Below are 23,389 nucleotides of genomic sequence, written 5' to 3'. Positions count from 1 at the left end.
GGGATATCATTCAATGGAAGGAAGGGAGGAAATTTGGACACATGCCACAACACAGATCAGCTTAAGGACATGATGCCATGTAAAATAAACCAGTCCCCAAAAGAAATATTGTGTGGCTGGAAGTGGTGGCTCATGCCTGTAATCCTAGTACTCTGGGAGGCCGAGGCAGGTGGATCACCTGAGCTCAGGAGTTAAAGACAAGCCTGAGCAGGGGTGAGACCTCATCTCTACTAAAAATAGAAAAAACAGTTGGGCTGTTGTGGTGGGGATCTGTAGTCCCAGGTACCCAGGAGGCTGAGTTAGGAGGATCTCTTGAGCCCAAGAGTTTGAGGTTGGTATGAGGTCTGATGCCATGGCAAATATTGTGTAATTTTCCTTATGTGGGGTAATTAGAATAGTCAGATTCACAGAGATTGAGTAGAATGATGGTTACCAAGGGTTGAAGGTAGGGGAGTGGGAGTTATTTTTTTTATTTTTTTATTTTTTTGTAGAGACAGAATCTCACTGTACCGCCCTTGGTAGAGTGCCCTGGCGTTACACGGCTCACAGCAACCTCTAACTCTTGGGCTTACGCGATTCTCTGGCCTCAGCCTCCCGAGTAGCTGGGACTACAGGCGCCCGCCACATCGCCCGGCTATTTTTTTGTTACAGTTTGGCCGGGGCTGGGTTTGAACCCGCCACCCTGGGCATATGGGGCCGGCGCCCTACTCACTGAGCCACAGGCGCCGCCCGGGAGTGGGAGTTATTATTTAATGGGTACAGAATTTCAATTATGTGAGGTGAAACATCTGTGCAACAGTCTGACTGTACTTAATGCTACTGAGCTGTATGCTTTAAAATGATTAAAATGGTTCAAAACCAGCCTGGGCAACGCAAGGAGACGTTGTCTCTACAGTTTAAAAATTAGCTGGGCTCACACCTGTAATCCTAGCACTCTGGGAGGCCGAGGCGGGTGGATAACTTGAGCTCACAAGTTTGAGACCAGCTGGAGCAAAAGTGAGACTTCCCCCCCTCCCCCCACATCGCCACTAAAAAATAGAAAAACTGAGGCAAGAGGATCGCTTGAGCCCAAGAGTTGGATATTATTGCGAGCTGTGATGCCAAGGCACTCTACCCAGGGCAACAGCTTGAGACTGTGTTCAAAAAAAAGAAAATTGGCTGGGCATAGCAGTGCACACCTGTAGTCCCAGCTACTCAGGAGGCTGAGGCAGAAGACAGCTTGAACCCAAGAGCTCAAGGCTGCAGTGAAATATGATCAGGCCACTGTACTCCATCCTGGGGGATAGCACAAGACCTCTCTCTCTTTTAAAAATAGGAAATTTTTTATCTATAATTTTGTAAAAAGTTGATTTCTATACTAATTTTCTAAAACATGCTCCATATTTATAAAAAATATGAAAGCCAATACTGTATTCAAATAGTGCTTCAACTTTTAAATAAAGACTTAATAATACAATTTTTAAAAAGATATAGACACACATAAGAACTTTGCACTTGAAGGAAACTGTCCTGTGAGCGTGTGTTCATGTAAGGAGCTTCAGTGAGAAAGGTGGGACCCCGAGGGGCCGAGGAAGTGGTCCTGTGTGTGGTGGTAATCTCTTCTGAGTGGGGGGAGGCAAAGCATTTCAAAGGGCGTAATCCTGCCCGTGAGGAACATCGTCGCATACAGAGCCAGGCGCCAGCATTGGAACATGTACACAAGGCGTGGGCAAACTTTCTGTAAAGAGCCAGATAGTAAATATTTCAGCCTCTGTTGGCCCGATATGGTCCTTATCAACCATTCTTTTATTTTCTTTAAGAACTCTTGAAAAATGTAAAAACTGTTCTTAACAAGAGGCCTGTCTAAAAACAGGCTGTGAGGTCCCCATGGTCACTAATACCATATTAGCAAGGTCAGGTGGGGAGGGGCCTCTGGGCACAGGGAGAGACTCAATTTGTCCTGTCCTGTTTGTTTCTCAGGAGACCATCGGGATGCTTCTCGACACAATCATAGCAAAATAGAGGTAAGTCTTTAGTTCTGTTTGGGATGTGAGGGAAATTGGGTGTCAACAGGGCTGTGCTTCTGCAGCTGGACCAAGGAGTGCACCTCCCGTCACCCACGCCAATCGATGGAGAAGTGGATGAGAAATTAACAGTTCCACTTGTATGTACAGAAAAGCCAGAGATTCTGGAGAACATTGAGGGTATCTCCTCAAAGAGTGGTTCTGTTTCTTTTTCTTTTTGTTACTTTTATATAGCAAAAGCATACCTCAGCAATGTTAGTAATCAGCATAGTAAACAGGTTCCTCCTCGTACATTGCACAGTTACCTAATATCTTCCTATCTTAAAATGGTTGTATCTTCAAAGCATTTCTACTCCAGACTAAATTTATAGTTTATCAACACTTCCCTGGGTGCATAGAGTGCCCTGGGTCCTTGACTAGAGTGCCATGGAGTCCAGTTCCCCAACTTATCTATGACAGTAGGCCTTGGAAGTGAATAAACCATCTCCAGATGTTGGCATGTAGGCTCATCCAGCCCTGTTACAGCCTGACCAGCAGTTCTCTGCATGAGACGGGGGTTCAGGTTAACAGTGGTGCTAACACTTCCCTTCCGTGCTTCTCCCTCACTGCTGGTGGTTGCCTACAATCCCGGATGCTCTTTGGCTCATAGTTGTCTAGACACAATACTGTGATCTCTGCCTCTGCTGTCACGTGGCGTTTTCCCTGTGTCTGCCTCCCCATTTCCCTTTTCTTTTTTTTTTCGTAGAGACAGAGTCTCACTGTACCGCCCTCGGGTAGAGTGCCGTGGTGTCACACAGCTCACAGCAACCTCGAACTCTTGGGCTTACGTGATTCTCTTGCCTCAGCCTCCCGAGCAGCTGGGACTACAGGCGCCCGCCACAACGCCCGGCTATTTTTTGGTTGCAGTTTGGCCGGGGCTGGGTTTGAACCCGCCACCCTCGGTATAAGGGGCCGGCGCCTTACTCACTGAGCCACAGGCGCCGCCATTTCCCTTTTCTTATGAGAACACCAGCCATTGGATTAGGTCTGACCTTTATCTACCATGACCTCATTTTACCCTGATGATATCTGCAAAGACCCTATTTCCAAATGAGGCTACATTCATAAGTACCAGGAGTTAGCACTTCAATGTACCTTTTAGGAGGACACAGTTCAATCCAGCACAAGGAGCCTTTTAGTTTTAAGACACTTGACACTTAAGAATGTGCCAAAATCCTAAGGAGACGTTTGTATGATGAAAAACTCGGCTTCAAAGAAATGGCCATTTCATGTGTTAAGTCAAAAAGAATTGTTTAAATCATATTGTGTTTTCCTCTTCCATTTCTTTCAGGAAGTCGATTTTAGCTGGAACATATTTGCTGATGGGAAGTTTGCGTTTTATGACCATTACCTTATTGAGCAAATCCAGTCGGGGAAGGAAGAAGAAATGCGGCAGTTCTTCTTGTTGCTGGCCGTCTGCCACACGGTCATGGCGGATAGAAACGATGGTGAGTGTTGCCCTGGCACCTCAGTCATTGAAGGTCAGTTTTTCAGTTCCAGGTAACTCATGCTTCTGACTCACATGCATGTCACATACTGCTCATGATAAGTCCGTCTCACATTCACACGTGATGCACATTTGTCAGCACCTGCCAGGAGGTGGCTTATGAAATGGCAAAGTATGAAACAAGCTTCTTAGTTAAACTTATATCTTGGGCGGCGCCTGTGGCTCAACGGGTAGGGCGCCGGTCCCATATGCCGGAGGTGGTGGGTTCAAGCCCAGCCCCGGCCAAAAAAAAACAAAAAAACAAAAAAAAAAAACTTATATCTTAAGAGATATATATATATATATTTGAGACACAGTGTCACTTTGTCATCCTCAGTAGAGTGCCATGGCATCACAGCTCACAGCAACCTCCAGCTCTTGGGCTAGGCTCTGGCCTCAGCCTCCCAAGTTGCTGGGACTACAGGCGCCCGCCACAGTGCCCGGCTATTTGTGTCGCAGTTGCCACTGCTGTTTTAACTGGCCGGGGCTGGGTTTGAACCCTTCACCCTCGGTATATGGGGCCAGCACCCTACCCACTGAGCCACAGCCACTGCCCTCTTAAGATATGTTTTATCACTCTGCAAATGAAATCTTATTAAAAGAAGTGGTTAACTCAAATTATGATAGAAGAATCGAAATTTCCCCACCAAATTATTAGCATTTGTGAAGAGTGGAAAGTCAAATCTCATCTATAGCATAAGTGGATTTTCAACTTGGGCACTCTTTTCTACAAAATAATTTCAGACAGATGAGCTTGGACAATTAAGTTTGCAAACTCCTCTTAGAGTAAGTGCTACAGACCTTGTTGCTGAATATCACTGCCGTCACGTTTGAAGTACTCCCCTTGGTAAGCTGTGCACTGATGCCAGGGGCTAGTCTGCCCTTTGAAGCAATTTTGGAACTTTTTTTCTAGAATGGCCATCAGATCTTCGTTATTGTACGAAGATCTGACAATTAATGTTTACAAATATATCCTAGAAAAAGTGTTTGGAGAGTGGACCAGGCGCCAATGTCAATGCCTGGCTTCCCAAGTACTTCAAAGGGCACCACAGTGATATTCAGCAATGATGTATGTTGCACTTTCTCTAGAATGAGTTCAAGAACTTACTTGTCCAACCTCCAGTGCTTTTATTTACTATTTTCTAATATGTTTTGGGTTTGAAATAGTTTCTGCTGAAGCCTGGATCTCTTTAAGGTGCTTTTTTTCATTTGAAGGAGCACAATTAATGTGGATTTCACGTTAACGTGCCAGGTTGACTTGTAATTTCTTTGCAGAATTCTGGGGGATTTTTTTGTATTGTTTTTGTTGTTGTTGTTGTTGTTGTTTTAATTTCTATTGAGACAGAGTCTCACTTTGTCACCTATAGTAGAGTGCTATGGCATCATAGCTCACAGCAGCCCCAAACTCTTAGGCTCAAGCAATTCTCTTTGTCTCAGCTTCCCTAGTAGCTGGGACTACAGGCACCTGCCACAACGCCCAGCATTTTTTTGTTTGTTTGTTTCTGTTTTGTTTAGCAAGCTCAGGCAGGGTTTGATCCTACCAGCCCTAGAGCATGTGGCTAGCGCCTAACCATTGAACCACTGAGCTACAGGCGCCCCCTACAGAATTCTTTTCTTTTTCTTTATTTATTGTTGGGGATTCATTGAGGGTACACAGAACCAGGTTACACTAATTGCTTTTGTTAAATAAGGACCATCTTATAATTGTGTCCTGCCCCCAAAAGGTGCACCACACCCCTTGACCCCCACCCCCTCCCTCCTTCCTTTTCTCAGCTCTCCCCATCCCCCACCCCCCACCGTGTACTAGGACCTTAATTGTCCTCATATCAGAATAGAGTACATGGGATTCTTGCTTCTTCATTCTTGTGATGCTTTACTAAGAACAATGTGTTCCACTTCCATCCAGGTTAATACAAAAGATGTAAAGTCCCCATCTCTTTTAGTGGCTGAATAGTATTCCATGGCGTACATATACCCCAGCTTGTTAATCCATTCCTGGGTTGGTGGGCATTTAGGCTGCTTCCCCATTTTGGTGACTGTAAATTGAGCTTCAGTAAATAGTCTAGTGCAAGTGTCCCTGTGCAGAATTCTTCAATGCAGTTTGTACCAGCTTTGTCACAGTAGCAAGTTCATCAAGGAAAGCTAGTTGTTTTATTATATGTAGGTGTAATGATAGATTATATACACACAGGTACTTTCTAGATGGAGCAAAGGCATTCTCTTGGTATGTCCATAAGGAAGCACATTCTACCTTCCCCCCATTCTCCACCTTCTTACTCTAATCCATGCCACATACATAAATCCTTCCCTGTTCCCAGCTTTGATATTTCACATGTAGCTCCAGAGAAAGAGTATGCATAAAGACTGAATGTGTAGAAACTATACTTGATGTCTTTCAGCAAGTGTCAAAGGAACTCGTGCTCCAAGGATCGAGATAATAGTGCGATAAAGTGAGGTAGCAGAGTTCACGCTGGGGTGGGTACATAGGAAGAGGCTGTTGGCAGAGAAAATGAGACAGTACGGACAGGGATGATGCTAGGTCATGAACTGCCAAAGTAGGGAGCAAAGTCTGTTTGACTCACCCAGCAAATTTTCCTCGTATGATAAGAATAAAGTGCAACATCATTAAGCAACTCTGTTCCCTTAGATTTTGACTCCTTAGTAAAATTATTGTACTTTTCTTTGAGGATGCGATGGTATTTTGAGAGCATACTGGTCAACATAGGTAAAGGCACATTAATCTTAGGGTCTCTGTTTTAATTCCACCCCCCACCCCCCTGGGGTATTACAGGAAGAGCCCTGGACTGTGTGCTGGAGATGAGCCAGCCCAGTTTCGGTCCCCTTCTGGGCACCAGTTTCATCAGTGTGGTGGTGAGAAGGTTAGACATTCAAAGTCTCTTCCAGCCTAACATTCTGCAGCTCTTTGTCCCAAGGTCAACTGAGGTGAAGGACTCTATTAACACACCCTGGGTAATCTTTCTTCATCCAGAATATGATAGGCAATTGCTCAAGCCACTCAGAATGGAGACAGATTGTATTTCTAGTTGCAGGAGGTTAGAGGGGAAGTTGGTTTGGGCTTTGATCCATGAAGTACCATGAAAAGGTCTCTTAGAAGAAAACATCACATTTTGTAGATAAGGAAATTCAGACCCAGAGAGCATGAGGGATCTGCCCAGGTCATCCAGTGCGTTAATACTCACTACAGTCCAGATGCCCCTTCCCTCCACCACACCTCTGCCCTGGTGCTTTGATGCTCTCATTGTCTCTCTTTTTATAAGGAGACTGGAGATGGGCTAGTCTTTTATCATGCACGACATCAACGGCAGAGAGGAGGAAATCCTTCCCTATAAGTTGCCAAGAACGTCTGACCACTTCAACAATCTGTGTGGCTGAGCACTGAGTATATGTAAGGCCAAGTATGGAGAAGCCTGCATTAGTTTTCTGTTACTCTGTAATGAATTAGTACAATTCAGCTGCTTAAAACACCACTCAATAGTGCAGGGTTCTGGGCAGCGCCTGTGGCTCAGTTGGTAGGGCGCCGGCCCCATATACCGAGGGTGACAGGTTCAAGCCCGGCCCCGGCCAAACTGCAACAAAAAAATAGCCGAGCGTTGTGGCGGGCGCCTGTAGTCCCAGCTACTTGGGAGGCTGAGGCAAGAGAATCGCTTAAGCCCAGGAGTTGGAGGTTGCTGTGAGCTGTGTGAGGCCACGGCATTCTACCAAGGGCCATAAAGTGAGACTCTGTCTCTACAAAAAAAAAAAAAAAATAGTGCAGGGTTCTGTAGGTCAGAAGTCTGAGCTCAGGAACACCAGGTTCTCTGCTCAGCATCACCCTGAAATCAAGGTGGGGATGCATTCTCATTCAGAGCCCTCTGTCCTCTTCCAAGCTCGCATGGTTGCAGCAGGATTCAGTTCTCTTTTGGTTGTAGGGCTGACGTCTCATACTCCTGTTGGCTGCCAGCTGGGTTGCACTCCACTCCTAGAGGCCACCCTCATTCCCTGCCAGTTGGTCCCCTCAATCTTCCAAGCCAATGGTGGAGAATCTGTCTTCAATTCAACCCCTTTCATGCTTCAAATCCCTCCCCAGGATGAGCCCTGTTCCCCTTAAATATCCATCTAGTTAGGTCAGAAGCCTCTAGATAGTCTCAGTATTTTAAGGTCAGTTAATTAGGATCTTACTTACAAATGCAAACTCCTTCACAGCAGTGCCTATGTTAGTGTTTGACTGAGTGACCAGGAGAAGATGAATGTACCTAACTAGGGCTGTCTTAGATTCCTGCCCCATGGAGGCCATGAGTGCAGGGTGTGCAAGGCTTGGAAGCCTTTACTTCACACAGAGGTCTTTAATCAGTGATCAGAGAGCTTGTTGTAGGAGGTTTGCACATCACACTGGGTGTGAGGTCCCAGTGGAGGTTGGTGGGGAAGTTGAGGGCTTGGATGAGGGTGGGATTTGGGGAAGGATAAGAAAGCCATGAATGTGGGCAGCATCTGGCAAATGATTTGAAGAAGGTAAGAAGCTTGAGGGGAAAGAGATATCTGAAAGGTAACTTGTTCCAGGTCTGGTGGTTTTAGGGAATTGGGATAATGAGCGATGAGAGGTAGAGTTTGTGGTTGGAGCATCTTTCTTTTTGTCTGCAGCAGTTTCATGATCCACAAATGAGTCTGTAAAAGAAAAGGAAAAGACCATAAAGAGGTTTTCGTTGTTGTTGTTGTTATTTTTCCAGTCCAAGTGCCTTCCTGCAAACATAAAATTAGAGTTTGGACCCACTCCACAGTCTAATTCTGTGACCCCATTGCTAAAAAAGTAATAGAAGGATTTTTTTTTTCCTTTAATGATAAAATATATCAAGGTGTTTTCTCTACATAACTCTACCTCCTTTCATTATTTTGTTTCTTTTCTCTGTTGGAAATGAGTGTGCAGTCAGTGTAACATAATATATCACTGCACCCGCTGATATTGGGAAGGCTGAAAGGGCCGGCTTGCCTCTCACTGTTGTTTGTTTAGCTCTGAAAAATGGCTGGATTTAGCAAGTGCGTTTATAACTTCCTATATGACTTCCTGGGTGAACGAACAGAGAAAACCTAGTGTCCTCTCTATTTACTAATTGGGAAGTGATTAATACTGACTTAAGTAGAGTGAATTATGTGAGCCAGGGTGTGAGGGAAGCAGGGAAGAAGCAGTCTTTAGCTTTCACTATACCTGTTCACCCTGGATCGTCCACCACTCCAGGTCTACTGAGGTGTAAACAGCTGTCCAGGTGTCCGTGGCCTACATCTATCCTGGTCAAACCATGTTGGAAAACTAAATCCCTTCTCTATAGAAATTCATCAGATCATGGAAATGCTTTTTCTTTCTCTTTTCAGGCAGAGTAACTAGCCTAGAAAATAAAACATCTTGGGTAGGCAGAGTATTTTTTTAAACTTTTTATCCAAGTATAACATAAGAAGTACAGAAACAACATAAGTACATAGCCCAAGGAATTTCCACAAACTGAATACACCTTTGCAACTAGCACCCAGATTTTGAAAAAGAACACTATCAATTTCTCAGAAGTCCCTTTTGTGTTTTCTTCCAGTGACTACCTTCCTAGAAAACTACTGTCCTGATTTGGTATAACACATGTTAGCCTTGGCAGTTTGGGGTTTGTCTGAGTAGAATCACAGAGAGTATGTGCTCTATTGTGGCTGGCTTTTCAACACTGCGAGATCTGTTCTATTGCTAAATGTCGTTATGACTAGAAGGCAGTCTTAACTTTTAACCATTGAGCTCTTGATCAAATTGACTAATTTTTTTAAAGGAGACCATAGAGATCAGGAAGTAAACACACCCTTTTTAGAGGAAAGTTAAACTTTTTGGAAAACAATCTTTTTGGAAAACAAATTAGTTGTATCTGTTGATGAGCTCAACATTTATCTATGTTCTCTAGCTCAATGTTTTCACTACTAGGAATCTGTTCTTAGAGACAGAAAAATCTTTACACACACACAAAAGATTAATATACTGTTTTTGAGAACAAAATATTTTGGATATAAACTAAGTGCCTGCAATGAAAAAATGGGTAATATATTTACAGTCATTAAAATAAAATATATCAAGAACTTTTAAAGGTAAGGCATCATGGATAAAATACATTAAACAAATCAGGATGTAAATGTATATTCAGCATGATAGAAACTGTTTCAAAATGGGCATTTTGAAAGGACTGGAAGGTCTGATAAAATTTCAACAGGGTTGTGTTTCCTCTGGACTGTGGGATCATGGGAATATTTTTTCCCTACCAGTTGTTTTATTTCTAGTTTATGTGACTGTTTATAATTTAAAATAGAACATTCAAGCCTGAGGCATTTTGGCTGGGTGCCGTGGTTCACATCTATATCCCTAGCACTCTGGAAGGCCGAGGCGGATGGATTGCCTGAGCTCACAAGTTCAAGACCAGCCTGAGCCAGAGTGAGACCCTGTCTCTAAAAATAGCCAGGCATTGTGGCGGGTGCCTATAGTCCCAGCTACTTGGGAGGCTGAGGCAAGAGAATATCTTGAGCCCAAGAGTTGGAGGTTGCTATGAGCTATGATGCTATAGCACTCTACTGAGGGCAACAGAGTGAGACTCTGCCTCAAAAGAAAAAAAAGCCTAAGGTGTTTTAATCTTGGCCTGATTCTCAGCATCAGTGACTTGTCTTCCTGGCTGTGCCCTAGGCTTTGCTGTGCCTCCTCATCCCTGGGGGGGGGGCCTCAGCAGAGGCCTCGGTCACAGTCATGAGCACCGTGTTGGGTTTCACATCTTCTCTGGGACTTGTCTCCTGCTTCCCTGTTAGGTCAGCTCAACTACCAGGCAGCCTCCCCTGACGAAGGCGCCCTGGTGAACGCCGCCAGGAACTTTGGCTTCGTCTTCCTCAACCGGACCCAGAACACCATCACCGTCAGTGAGCTGGGCACTGAGAGGACCTACAGCGTTCTCGCCATTTTGGACTTCAACAGTGACCGGAAGCGAATGTCTATCATTGGTAAGGCTCCCCTAGAGTTTGTTTACCATTCGTTCATTTAAATGTTGCCTGTTGCCCATTTCACTGAGTGACATGGCACTAGGATAAAGTAGGTGATGAATGAACTACTCTCCTGGAGGATTGCCACAGACTTACTCAATCTGGAGTCTTTTCTTCATTCTTTACCATATCCCTTACTCAAGCTGCGGCATATCTGAATCTTGCAAATGTGGATGCTGACCCTTTTTGGTTGTTGTTGTTTTGGGACAGTCTTACTTTGTCACTTTGGGTAGAGTGCCGTGCCATCATAACTCACAGCAACCTCAAACACTTGGGCTCAAGTAATCCTCTTGCCCCAGCCTCTCAAGTATCTGGTCTACAGGCACCTGCCACCACGCCTGGCTAATTTTAGAGATGGGGTCTCATTCTTGCTCAGGCTGGTCTCCAACTCCTGAGCTCAAGTGATCCATCTGTGTCAGCCTCCGAGAGTGCTGGGATTACAGGCTGGAAGGCTACGGGCTGTGGAATCTGGGTTGGCAGATACAACATGCTTGAAGTGACAGGTGGACTTTTGCAGCACTGCCCACCACATATGTTCTCTTATTTTCAAGCCATCTGAGCACTTCTATGCTGGACAGCAGGGAAGGGGAGACTGAGCAGGAGATGAGGTCTCCGAACTAAAACCAGACTCTCAACCCAGGCGTGTAACAGATCACCATGCAGAGAGGATGGTCACTTCCTAACACTGAATTTGTTTAAAGTTTGTAATTTTCAATCTCAAATTTACACAGAAGTGGCAAAAATGGTTTAACGAACTCCTGTACACTCTTTCATATACACTAATTGTTAATAATCATCACATTGTCACTGTCATTTTCCTAATATATACAGTAGTTTCTGAACCACTTGAGAGTAAATTGTGGACCTTTGAGGTATCTTTTCCTTAAATACAGTAGTGGGTGTTTCCTAAGAACATGAACACTCACTTGTATTTGCAGCATAAAGACCAGAGTCAGAAAATTTAACCCAATACATACTTTTTCAATTTACCAGGAAATTCCCTCCCTCTCGTTTTTCTGATCCAGGAACTGATCCAAGATGGCAGGTTCTATCAGCGGATCATGGCCAAATAAGTGTCAGTTCTTCAACCTTTCTTCAATTTTTATATATTGACATTTTTGAGAAGTATAGGCAAAATTTACTTTTTATTTGTTTTTGTTTTTAGAGATAGGGTTTCACTCTATTGCCCGAGCTGGAGTACAAGGTGTGTTCATAGCTCGTTGTAGCTTTGAACTCCTAGAATCAAGTGATCCTCCTGCCTCAGCCTCTTAAGTAGCTCAGCTACAGGCACATGCCATTATTCTCAGCTAATTTTTTAATTTTTTGGTAGAAACAAGATTTTGCTATGTTTCCCAGGCTGGTCTCAATCTCCTGGCCTCAAGTGATCCTCCCACCTCAGCCTTCCAAAATGCTGAGGTCATAGGGATAAGACACTTGCACCCGCCCAGGCCAGGTTATTTAGTAGAATGTCCCTCAATTTGGATTTTTCTGGTAATGTCTCATGATTATGCATTGCTGGCAGCAAGAATCTGTAAGTGACACTGTACTCTTCTCCACGTATCACAGCAGAAGACTGAGGACCCTGATCTGTCTCATTGGGGATGTTAACTTTGATCACGTAGTGAAGTTGGTGTCCACAAGCCTTCTCCACTATGGTGTTAACATTTTAAATGAATAAAAATACAGATTTAACTGTCTATTGCACTCCCATTAGGCACAGATCTAGACTGTTCACCAGGCCTGCACCTACCTTGACTAGTTAGCAATGAGGCAATGATTAACTTATTATATAGATCAAAAAATATAAGCAATGATTAACTTATTATATAGATCAAAAAATAGAAGAAGATGGTCACAAGGAGTGGTTGTAGTCTGAGTATTAAAGGCAGTGAGAGTTGTGAGTTCATTAGTAACACAGGTTCCCGGTGGTTGGCACGCACAAAGAAAATTCTCTGGGAGTAAGTAGCTGGCACAGAGCATAGCACATGGCAGGAAGTCAGTAACCATTTGTTAGAAGAATAAAGATACGGAAAACTTAGCTAACTGTGGAGGAATCTTTCCGACTGACCAACTTGTGATAACATCCGTTGATGATTTTGAGCTAATAGTGATTGATGAACGCAGCAACAGTTCAGATGAACTTTACAAAGGTGGCTTTCTGCTAAGAAATCAAACTTAACTTTGCTGTGGGCTTTTCCTCCCCTTTCTACCAGTAAGAACCCCAGAAGGCAGCATCAGGCTTTATTGTAAAGGAGCTGACACTGTGATTTATGAGCGGTTACATCGATTGAATCCTTCAAAGCAAGAAACTCAGGATGCCTTGGATGTAAGTCTCCCTGTACTCTTTCTGCTGCAGATTCCGAGCTGGCTTTCTGGTACTATCTGTTAAGCTTGAGTGGAAGCTGTATATTAACAGTTGCTTTAGTGCAGTTGGGTAGACAGAACACCCAAGTAGGAATCTGGCCACCTGGGTTCCAGTTCTGTCCCTGCCATTGGCTCCCTCCTGGGAAGTGGCCGTGGTGCTCTTGCCAGCAGCCAGGTCCTCGGGGTATGTAGGGCTGAGGGCAGGGAGCAGCTTCTCTCTCTTCCAGTGACCTATGTGGCCCCCAGGAACTCTACTAACTTACAGGTATAGAGTGAAGGAAAGAAATCCTTCATATATCACAGGGGATTAAAGCAATGTAGTGGATCATTGAGTTTTGATACCTTTGCTCGTAAAACAGTTTGGTTTTAAAGACATCCAAGTCCTTATCTTAGGAAGCTGTATACATAGTCCAGGGATGTTACACCCACTCAGAACATTTCTGGAACCTGTACTCTTGGAGATGCCTACCAATCTACATGCAATTTGGGTTCTTTATAACAATGAGGTATGGAGAAGATCAGGCAGACCTGGTGTCTCAATACTGCCTCTTTACTAATTTTGTGTTTGGGGGGGAAATGGCTGATATATCATATGAATCATTAATTCTCCCTGGGAAGGAGAAAGGAGGTAGTTCCTCTCTTGGAGGGCCATTGCAAGAGAATCCATCTTCCACAGTTCCCAGCACTTAGTAGGTACTCAATAAAGGGTGGGTTTTCCCCTTTATTTATTTATTTATTTATTTTTTGAGACAGAGTCTCACTACGTCACCCTAGGTAGAGTGCTCTGGCGTCACAGCTCACAGCAACCTCAAACTCTTGGGGTTAAGTGGTTCTCTTGACTCAGCCTCCCAGGAAGCTGGGACTACAGCTGCCTGCCACAAAGCCCGGCTATTTTTTTGTTGCAGCTGTCATTGTTGCTTTAGCTGGCCCTGGCCAGGTTCGTACCTGCCAGCCTTGATATATGTGGCCGGTGCCCTATCCACTGAGCTACTGGCACCGCCCTATTTTAAGGACCAATTGAGTTTCAGAGCCAGCCAAATGAAGAGAAGCTTAATGAATGTTTCATTTAGTAAGTAGGCTCACATGTCAAAATTACATGCTGACACCGATGCAGTTACAATGGATGAGTTCTCACAAGAATGTCAACAGTGACAGTCTAATAAAGTAAGTGCAGAACCTTCCAAAGAATCTTTGAGAGCACACACTTGGTTGGTTGAACCAGTTCTATCTTGAGTAGACAAGATGTAACTATAAAGAAATTTTTACTGGTTCATGTTGAAGCTATTTAAAATGGTATAAGTCTACTCATTAGAAAATTTCCAGATACCCTTGACCTTGCCTTTTCTTTTTCTTTTTTTTTTTGACAGAGTCTCACTATGTCATCCTCGGTAGAGTGCTATTTGAAAGTTCACAGCAACCTCAAACTCTTGGGGTTAAGTGATTCCATTGCCTCAGCCTCCCAAGTAGCTGGGACTACAGGTGCCCACCATAACATCTGGCTATTTTTTTGTTGTAGTTGTCGTTGTTTGGCAGGCCCGGGGTGGGTTTGAACCTGCCAGCTCTAGTGTATGTGGCCGGCGCCCTAACCGCTGAGCTACAGGCACCGAGCCTTGACCTTGCCTTTAACAATGGCACTTGTACTTTTGAATTGGTTTGAGGGAGTAATGCTTGGTTCAGAGTTCATAGCTGATTAGGCTTGCATCACAGTCTATTGGAAAAAATGATAAAGTTGTCAGGTCTATGTTTATGTCATTACACCCCAAGGCAGCTTCCTTCCTTTCTTATTTTCCCAACCATTAGAGAAAAAGGTTTTCTTCGCTCTACTGACTTCATTTAGGAGATAAGTAGACTTTTCCCTTTGACTAATTTAGGAACTATAAGTACAGTCCTAGGACTGCATAGAAGCTTAGAAAAACAAAGTCTATTATAAAGTTTAATCCCCTCTGTAGAATATATCTGTTCAGAATCTGTCATCGTCCTCTTTTTAAACACTCTTAGCATATTACTTCAAAGGAAGATTTCAAACTTGATTTTGAATTACATAAAATTAACTATTGTTTGTATTGGTGGTCTTTTCAATAAAACAGATCTTTGCAAGTGAAACTCTTAGAACCCTGTGCCTTTGCTACAAGGAAATTGAAGAAAAGGAATTTGCCGAATGGAACAAGAAGTTTATGGCCGCCAGTGTGGCCTCAAACAACCGGGACGAAGCTCTGGATAAAGTATATGAGGAGATTGAAAAAGACTTAATTGTGAGTTTTGGCCTTAATAATTCTTCCTTGATATTCAAACAGAATTAAAAATTTTATTAAGTTGCACTAATGTACACAGCTATGATTTAACAATAAAAAATAAATAAATAAAAATTTTATTAAGTTTTATTACATTTTTGAGCTTACGCTCAAAAGCTAATTCTAACTTCAGTGTTTGACATTGGTACAAAGGAAGTAGGTCAATTAAATTTCTTTTCTTTCTTTTTTTTTTTTTTTTTTGGCAAAATAGCAGAATAAAATTTACCATTATGAAAAACTAAAAGAGAAAAAACATTAGTGAAGGGTTTAATCTAATTCTATCATTTTTATATCACTTACTAATCATTATGATTTTTATACTGTATCAAACTCACATCTACTTATTACATTATAGGAATTACTGAAATGATTTATATTTTATAAAATCTTTTTTTTTTTTTTTTTTTGAGACACAGTCTCACTATTGTCGCCCTTGGTAGAGTGCTGTGGCATCACAGATCACAGCAACTTCAAACTCTGGGCTTAAGCGATTCTCTTGCCTCAGCCTCCCAAGTAGCTGGGGCTACAGGTGCCCGCCATAATGCCTGGCTATTTGTTGTTGCAGTTGTCATTGTTGTTTTAGCTGTCCCAGGCCGGGTTTGAACCCGCCAGCCTCAGTGTATGTGGCTGGCGCCATAACCACTGTGCTACAGGCACCGAGCCTGTAAAATCTTAAAACAAGAAAAATATACACTTTTAAATAGTTTCTAAGGTTTAATACCTAGTGCTCACAGAGTTTAGATCAATAAGAAATGTTCGACAAGTAGTGCCTATAGCTAAAACAACAATGACAAGTGCAACAACAACAACAAAAAAATAGCCGAATGTTGTGGCAGGTGCCTGTAGTCCCAGCTACTTGGGAGGCTGAGACAAGAGAATTGCTTGAGCCCAAGAATTTGAGGTTGCTGTGAGCTGTGACACTACGGTATTCTACTGAGGGTGACAGCTTGAGACTCTGTCTCAACAAAAATAAATAAAATAAATGTTCAACAAATAGCTACTATTAGAACTGACTTATGTCTATGTAAAGCCACAAATACACAAGGAAAGTCTATTTTAAATGTCCTTGATTTTATACTTGCATTTTTGTTTGGGTAAATTAAATAGTTTATCCTGTAAGAAAAAAAATTTTGGGAACCGACACAACTACAACTTGGGCTCTACCTAACAAACGCAAACAATGTAACCTAATTGTATCCTCAAATTATGCCGAAATTTTACAAAAGAAGAAAAGGAAAAACTTGTTAGCTGTGTTAGTTTGTGGTGAATGAGAAACATGGCAGCCTTCCCTATCAACACTGGCTGTGGCGTTGACACACCCAGTGGAGCACCAACTGGGGTGTGTAATTAGCCCTTCTTTTTACAGGTTGGCAAGCTGTAATTATAGAAAACTTTGGGTTTATTTACTAATCCCCCCCCCCTTTTTTTTTAACATACATTCCAGCTATTAGGAGCTACAGCTATTGAAGACAAGCTACAAGATGGAGTCCCAGAAACCATTTCAAAGCTTGCAAAAGCTGACATTAAGATCTGGGTGCTTACTGGAGACAAAAAAGGTAATTCTTTGCATAGGGAAACATATCTGTTAAATTCACAAATATTTATAGCTGCTGTTTCCTTAGCCCAAGATGACCTTCTCCAACTTTCCATCCTATATCAACACTATTTCTTTGGAAGGAAGAGGCTTTCTCTGAGAAACCTCTGTTTTCCCAGCTCCCTATCCCCGCCCAGGCCACATCCTTCCCTAAACCCCCTCAGTAGCAGTTTCTTCCTCATGATTTAGCTCTTGCCTATGTCTTGCTGATTGTGACTGTCTTATCTTTCCAGCCAGATGTGGGCCTCTGTTCTGAAGGGGCTGGCCCCTCGTCCCTCTTTCCTAAGGGGCTGACCCCTTGTCCCTCCATCCTGAAGGGGCTGCCCCCTTGTCCGTCTGTCCTCCCAGTGTTTTGCCATTCGTTGAGCATAATTATAGGAAAACAATACAAAGTGCTGAAAAGCAACTTTCGTTTTCTTATCCTTTTCCTAACCTGAAAATTATAGTTAAAATTTAATACCTAAGTAAAGAAAGATTTTAATTTCTAAATTTAGAGCTTCACGGGTAGTTATTTGGCATTGATAGTTTACTCTGCAGGCCTTCTGCAAAAAATAGGATAATGTCTCCTGATCGGAAATCATCAATGGGTTATATGTTCTGAAGTTAATGTCTCCTGATCTGAAATCATCAATGGGTTATATGTTCTGAAGTTAATGTCTCCTGATCTGAAATCATCAATGGGTTATATGTTCTGAAGTTAAGGGAAGCTCAGCCTTGACCTTAAATAAATACCAAGTGGGAGGGAATAAAAACAGAGAAAAATTGTCTTCATGCAAGGGCTGATAGAAATGGTTATCCTTCCCTGTAACAAAGCGGTTAAACCACACAAATTGAGTGTATTTAGTCATTTGATGGACATAGATTTAGTAAATAACCAGTGTATATACTATTTGATAATATAGCACATTTTATTATTGAAAACATCTCAAATTAGACTTTGACGTTCACTTATAAAGAAAGGGGGGCGGCACCTGTGGCTCAAAGGAGTAGGGCGCTGACCCCATACACCGGAGGTGGCGGGTTCAAACCCAGCCCCGGCCAAAAAAAGAAAGGGATTGCTTTTTCCTGTATGTGATTTCTGTATTGCTATAGAGAAACAGCATGTTACATATTTGATTGAATCTGGTTAGGTTCATGAATTGAAAAAAATCATCATTCCTGGATAGTCAGTTATTCAGCTCAACAAACCAATGAACAATGTTCTACTTGATTTTATTCTGTTGTAGAAACTGCTGAAAATATCGGATTTGCTTGTGAACTTCTGACTGAAGACACCACCATCTGCTACGGGGAAGACATAAAGTAAGTGGAGAGCCTGCAGAGTGAGACGGTGTAACAGGTCTCAGCACAAAGGCAGGACCAGACGTAGCAGGCGACAAGCATAGAGAAATGGAGGCTACACTGTACTTGGGACAGTGGCCTCATGTCAAAAGGAAGCAAAAGAACAACAGGCGGTTCCAACTTGTCAAGTTTGGGCCTTATTTTGGACATACTTCATTTTAAAGCAACTTGGGGCCTTGCAGAGGCCACTTTTCTCTTTTCCTTAGAAGTCTTCTATCCTCACCTACTGAAAAAGAAAATGAGCCTGCGATATCACTAGCAAATGAATAAGAATTATATTCATGTTGTGCCTGTTCTAGGAAGTTTTCACTTTTGAAAGAAATAGAAAAAAAACAACAGCAACTACCTTCGTCCAGATAGAAATATTTGGGCAGGTTACATCATGTAGGTCATCTGTGGTCTAGTCTCAGATGGGGCAAGCATGACCTTTCAAACCTTAGTTTATGCTCAAACATTTGTTAGCTTTGAATCAAAGTTGCAGCAGACCTAGAAATGTATAATGAATAAGCTTTGTGTTGTTACGAAGCCGTAAATGTACTGCGTGCACTTACCGTGATGTGCTTAACTGATAGCATCATAGTTCCATTAATTCCTGATGTTTTTTTCCCTACAACACATCTCTCAGGCTGTCATGAGGTCAGATTAAGCTGTTAATAGACACATTTGCAGGAGTCGCGAAGATGATGAAGGAGTCAATGGTGGTTAGTTTTCTTTGTAGTGGTGATGATAGAACTTTCCGGGTCATTCCAATTAATCTTCTGTATTATGTGCTCTGCTAAATCAGACACAATCAGTAGCCTTATAATCTAAATCAGTTATGTTTGTATAGAGGCACAGACACCAGACCCCTTTTTGTGCCTTTACGTTTTGAAAAAGTAGCAATAGACAAATATGCTTAATATGTTTGCTTAAGTAATTTTTGGTTTCATGTAATTTGGTTAATTTCCATATGATTTTGTTTACTGCTTCTAGATGGGGCCTTAACAAATTTCTGGAAATATATACGCACCCAATAAATTGAAAGCTGTGCCCTAAGCTAAGCTAAAAGAGAAAATGTGTCCAAGTAGTAAATTTTATGATCATGCTCTTAGCCAAGTTTACCTTTATAGAGAAATGATTCATCTTTCTAGATGGTTCTTGAAGTGATGATTCCTAGAAAATCACTTAAATAGATAACTTTATATTTTTATCTCCTTCGACCTTTTAATGATTTATCTTATAACTTGAAAATGAAAATTAGAATTAAGCTAATTTAAAGAAAAGATAACGCAGTGGTTCTCCATGGGGAGCAATTTTTGCCCTCTGGGGAACACAGAACACTGTCTGGAGATGTGTTTGGTGGCTATAGATGGGGAGCAGGGATGCTACTGGCCCCTGGTGGGTGGAGGTCAGGGATGCTGCTAGACGCCCTAGGATGTGATGGACGTCACATACAACAAAGAATAATATGGTCCAGGATTGCCAAGGTTGAGAAGCCTCCTTTTGAAGGTGCAGAACAATGGCTCTGTGTGTGCAATAGGAGAAGTCATTCCTCATTCCAGTTTTGCTGTCAACTTGCTGCAGGCAAATCATATCACCTCTCTGTCTTGATTGCCTTCTTTGTAACACAGAGAGGTTAGACAAGATATTTAAGGTCCTCAACCTGAGCAAGAGTGAAAACCCCATCTCTACGAAAAAAATAGAACAATTAGCTATAGCTATTGGGTGATTTAGCTCCTGTCTATGTCTTGCTGACTGTGACTGTCTTATTGGTAGTCCAGCTATTGGGGAGGGTGAAATAGGAGGTAGGAATTTGAGGTTGCTGTGAGCTATGATGATACCACTGCACTCTACCCGAAGTGACAGAGCATGATTCTATCTCCAAAAAAGGTAGAAAAAAAAACCCAAGATATTTAATATCCTTTACAATAGCCAGAAAAGTAGAGTTCACATTAGTGTATCATGATGTACATCAAGGTTGCCTTCTTTCTGTTGCTTGTGTACACATTTTCAACTGTATCTTGTTCCTTTGGCTATCTTTGAAAAATAATCCAGTACCAAGAGCATGGTGCCTCATGGTGGAAGAATCAAGACCTAGTGAAACTGTATGTCATCAAATTAAAAAAAAGACAAAGTACTCTAAATAGACATTTCTCCAGTGAAGAGATACAGGTGGCTGATAAGCATATGAAATGATGCTCAACATCACTTATTCTTAGGGAAATAGAAATCAAAACCACAATGAGTTACCACCTCACACCTGTTGGGATGGCTACTATCAAAACAAAACAAAACTAGCAAGTGTTGGTGAAGCTGTGGAAAATCTGGCAGTTTTGTGCACGGTTGTTTGGAATGTAAAATGGTGTAGCCACACTGAAAAACAGTATGGTGGTTCTCCAAAAAATAGGATTACTGTATGATCCAACAATCCTCCTTTGGGGTATATACTCAAAATAATTGAAAGCAGCATCTGGAAATACATACGCACCCATATTCATAGCAGCACTACTCAGAGTAGCCAAGAGGTGGGCGCAACCCAAATGTCCACTGATGGATAAATGGATAAACAAAATGTGGTGTACCCATATAAGGGAATATTATTTGACATTAAAAAGGAAGGAAATTGTGGCCTATGCTGTAATGGTAGATGAACCTTGAGAATATCATTAAGTGAAGTAAGCCAGTCACAATAAGACATTACTGTATGATTCCACACAGGTTGAGGTATCGACAGTGGTCAAGTTCATAGACACAGAAAGTAAAATGGAGGTTAACAGAGACCAGGGGAGGGGAGAGAAGGGTTGAGTTGTTCAGCATATATAGAGTTTCAGTTTTGCAGGATGAAAAAGTTCTGGAGATGGGTTCCACGACATCGTAAATATACTTAATGTTACCAAACTAGGCACTTAAAAATGATTAGGATGATAAACTGTGTTAGATGTTATTGGGCCCTATGTGGTGGCACACCTATAATCCCAGAACTTTGGGAGGCTGACATGGAAGGATCACTTGAGGCCAGGGGGTTGAGGTTGCTGGGAGCTGCGGTGACATCACTGCACTCTACACCAGGCAATAAAACAAGAACCTATTTCAAAAAAGAATTTTTTTAAAAAATGTTATCCTGTTTTCCTACGATTTTTTAAAATGCCAGAATTATTTCATTGTCACAGCTCCGTTTATACCTTAAACACTTGAATTTATTTTCTTCAGTTCTCTTCTTCATACAAGAATGGAAAACCAGAGGAACAGAGGTGGAGTCTACGCAAAATTTACACCCACTGTGCATGAACCTTTTTTTCCTACCGGTGGAAACCGTGCCTTAATCATCACTGGTTCTTGGTTGGTAGGTATCTTTAGTATCTCTGTACTTTATTTCTTTTCTTATTTTTTGAGACAGAGACTCACTTCATCACCCTTGGTAGAGTGCTGTGATGTCATAGCTCACAGCAACCTCAGAATCCTGGGCTCAAGTGATTTTTGCTTGCTTCAGCCTCCCAAGTAGCTGGGATTATAGGCACCTGCCACAATGCCCAGCTATTTTTTTTGTTTGTTTTTTAGAGACAGGGTCTCTCTCTAGCTCAGGCTGGTCTCAAACCCATGAGCTCAGGTAATCCACCTGCCTTGGCCTCCCAGAGTGCTGGAATTACAGGTGTGAGCTACCACGCCCGGCCTTGTCAAACAAAAGAAGTGGACCAGTTTTAGGTGGTTTTGCATATTAACTGCCAACCTCAGAATCTCTTGGCCTATAAATTAAAGTATGATTTTCCAAGTTTGAAACTTAATATTATATGACATTAAAGGAATTATACCAAATTGGTAAAAATAGTTATCCTGGTTGAGTGATTTTCATTTTCTTCTTTGCAGATTTTTGCATTTCCTAAATTTTTGTCATAAATATGTTTTATAATCAGAACATATGTTTTGATTATAAAATTGGTTTATCTTAAGGTTGGGTGCAGTGGCTCATGCCTGTAATCCCAGCAGTTTGGGAGGCAAAGGTGGGCGGATTGCCTGAGCTCATGTGTTTGAGACCAGCTTGAGCAAGAGCGAGACCCTGTCTCTAAAAATAGCCAGTGTTGTGGCGGGCGCCTGTAGTCCCAGCTTCTTGGGAGGCGGAGGCAAGAGAATCGCTTGAGCCCAAGAGTTAGAGGTTGCTGTGAGCTAAGATGTCACCGCGTTCTGCTGAGGGCGACGTAGTGAGACTCTGTTTCAAAAAAAAAAAAAAAATTAAAAAAGTGTATCTATCATGAACATATTGTATAATCCATGATATAACCCCAAATTATCCTTCACACAATTTAAATATCGGTCACGGTGGTGTTGGTGTTAAAACTAAAAATGATCGTAAACCTTTCCCTCTCTGACTTCACAGAATGAAATTCTTCTAGAGAAAAAGACCAAGAGAAGTAAGATTCTGAAGCTGAAGTTCCCCAGGACAGAAGAGGAGCGACGGATGCGGACCCAGAGTAAAAGGCGGCTGGAAGCCAAGAAAGAGCAGCGGCAGAAGAACTTCGTGGACCTGGCCTGTGAGTGCAGCGCCGTCATCTGCTGCCGCGTCACCCCCAAGCAGAAGGCCATGGTGGTGGACTTGGTGAAGAGATACAAGAAGGCCATCACGCTGGCCATCGGAGATGGTGCCAACGACGTGAACATGATCAAGAGTGAGTTGTGCACAGAGGGCCAATGAGACCTGACTTGTTAGAGAGGGGAAGTGACAGGAACGTGTTTGCAGGGTGGTTTCCCCCCAGATTTCCCAGATCTTCTTAAGGCAGGTATTTCACAAAAGCAGTTAACCACGACGATTCTGCCTGTGACCCCACCCCCATTATGCTGGGATTTTGAAAGGGTGGGCCCAACGGTGGTACTGGTAGGATGCCAAGAAGAAGATGAAGTACTTGAGTTTATCCTTATTCGTTTTCTCTTTTTTCATACATCTGATAAGTTTAGCACACACACCCCCTTTTTTGCTGGGTCTCCTTCCCTATTTCTTTAGGGCTTATTAGAAACCCTGATATTTAATAAGTTTTGCAAAACATTCTACCAAACTCAGTGTAAATTGTTGCGCTTTCTCTGATACTGCTTTGTAAAGATCCTTGTTTCTCACTTAAGCATCTTTCTGGGGTTTTCTTCTTGCCTTTGGTAAATCTGTTAGAACTCCACCATTGAGCCACCTGGTGTGAGCTTTACAGTAACATGTAGCATGGAGGTAAAGTTTCCACCTCTCCTCATCCATCCTCCTGACCACTCTAGA

General features: G+C 42.4%; 1 protein-coding gene across 1 annotated transcript in view; it reads left to right on the top strand.

The window, feature by feature from the left end:
- The window catches only part of ATP8B1 (ATPase phospholipid transporting 8B1), a 152,872-nt gene that overhangs the window by 114,933 nt on the left and 14,550 nt on the right, over positions 1-23,389 (top strand). The window contains exons 14-22 of the mRNA XM_053571239.1: positions 1,960-2,003; positions 3,334-3,490; positions 10,342-10,530; positions 12,783-12,895; positions 15,021-15,185; positions 16,669-16,780; positions 18,045-18,120; positions 21,349-21,481; positions 22,511-22,799. Of these exons, the coding sequence (XP_053427214.1) occupies positions 1,960-2,003; positions 3,334-3,490; positions 10,342-10,530; positions 12,783-12,895; positions 15,021-15,185; positions 16,669-16,780; positions 18,045-18,120; positions 21,349-21,481; positions 22,511-22,799 (1,278 nt within the window). The remainder of the gene's footprint in view (positions 1-1,959; positions 2,004-3,333; positions 3,491-10,341; positions 10,531-12,782; positions 12,896-15,020; positions 15,186-16,668; positions 16,781-18,044; positions 18,121-21,348; positions 21,482-22,510; positions 22,800-23,389) is intronic.

Source organism: Nycticebus coucang, chromosome 19 (genome assembly GCF_027406575.1).
Source record: "Nycticebus coucang isolate mNycCou1 chromosome 19, mNycCou1.pri, whole genome shotgun sequence".
Lineage (NCBI taxonomy): Eukaryota > Metazoa > Chordata > Mammalia > Primates > Lorisidae > Nycticebus > Nycticebus coucang.
This window is presented reverse-complemented; position numbering and strand designations above follow the sequence as displayed.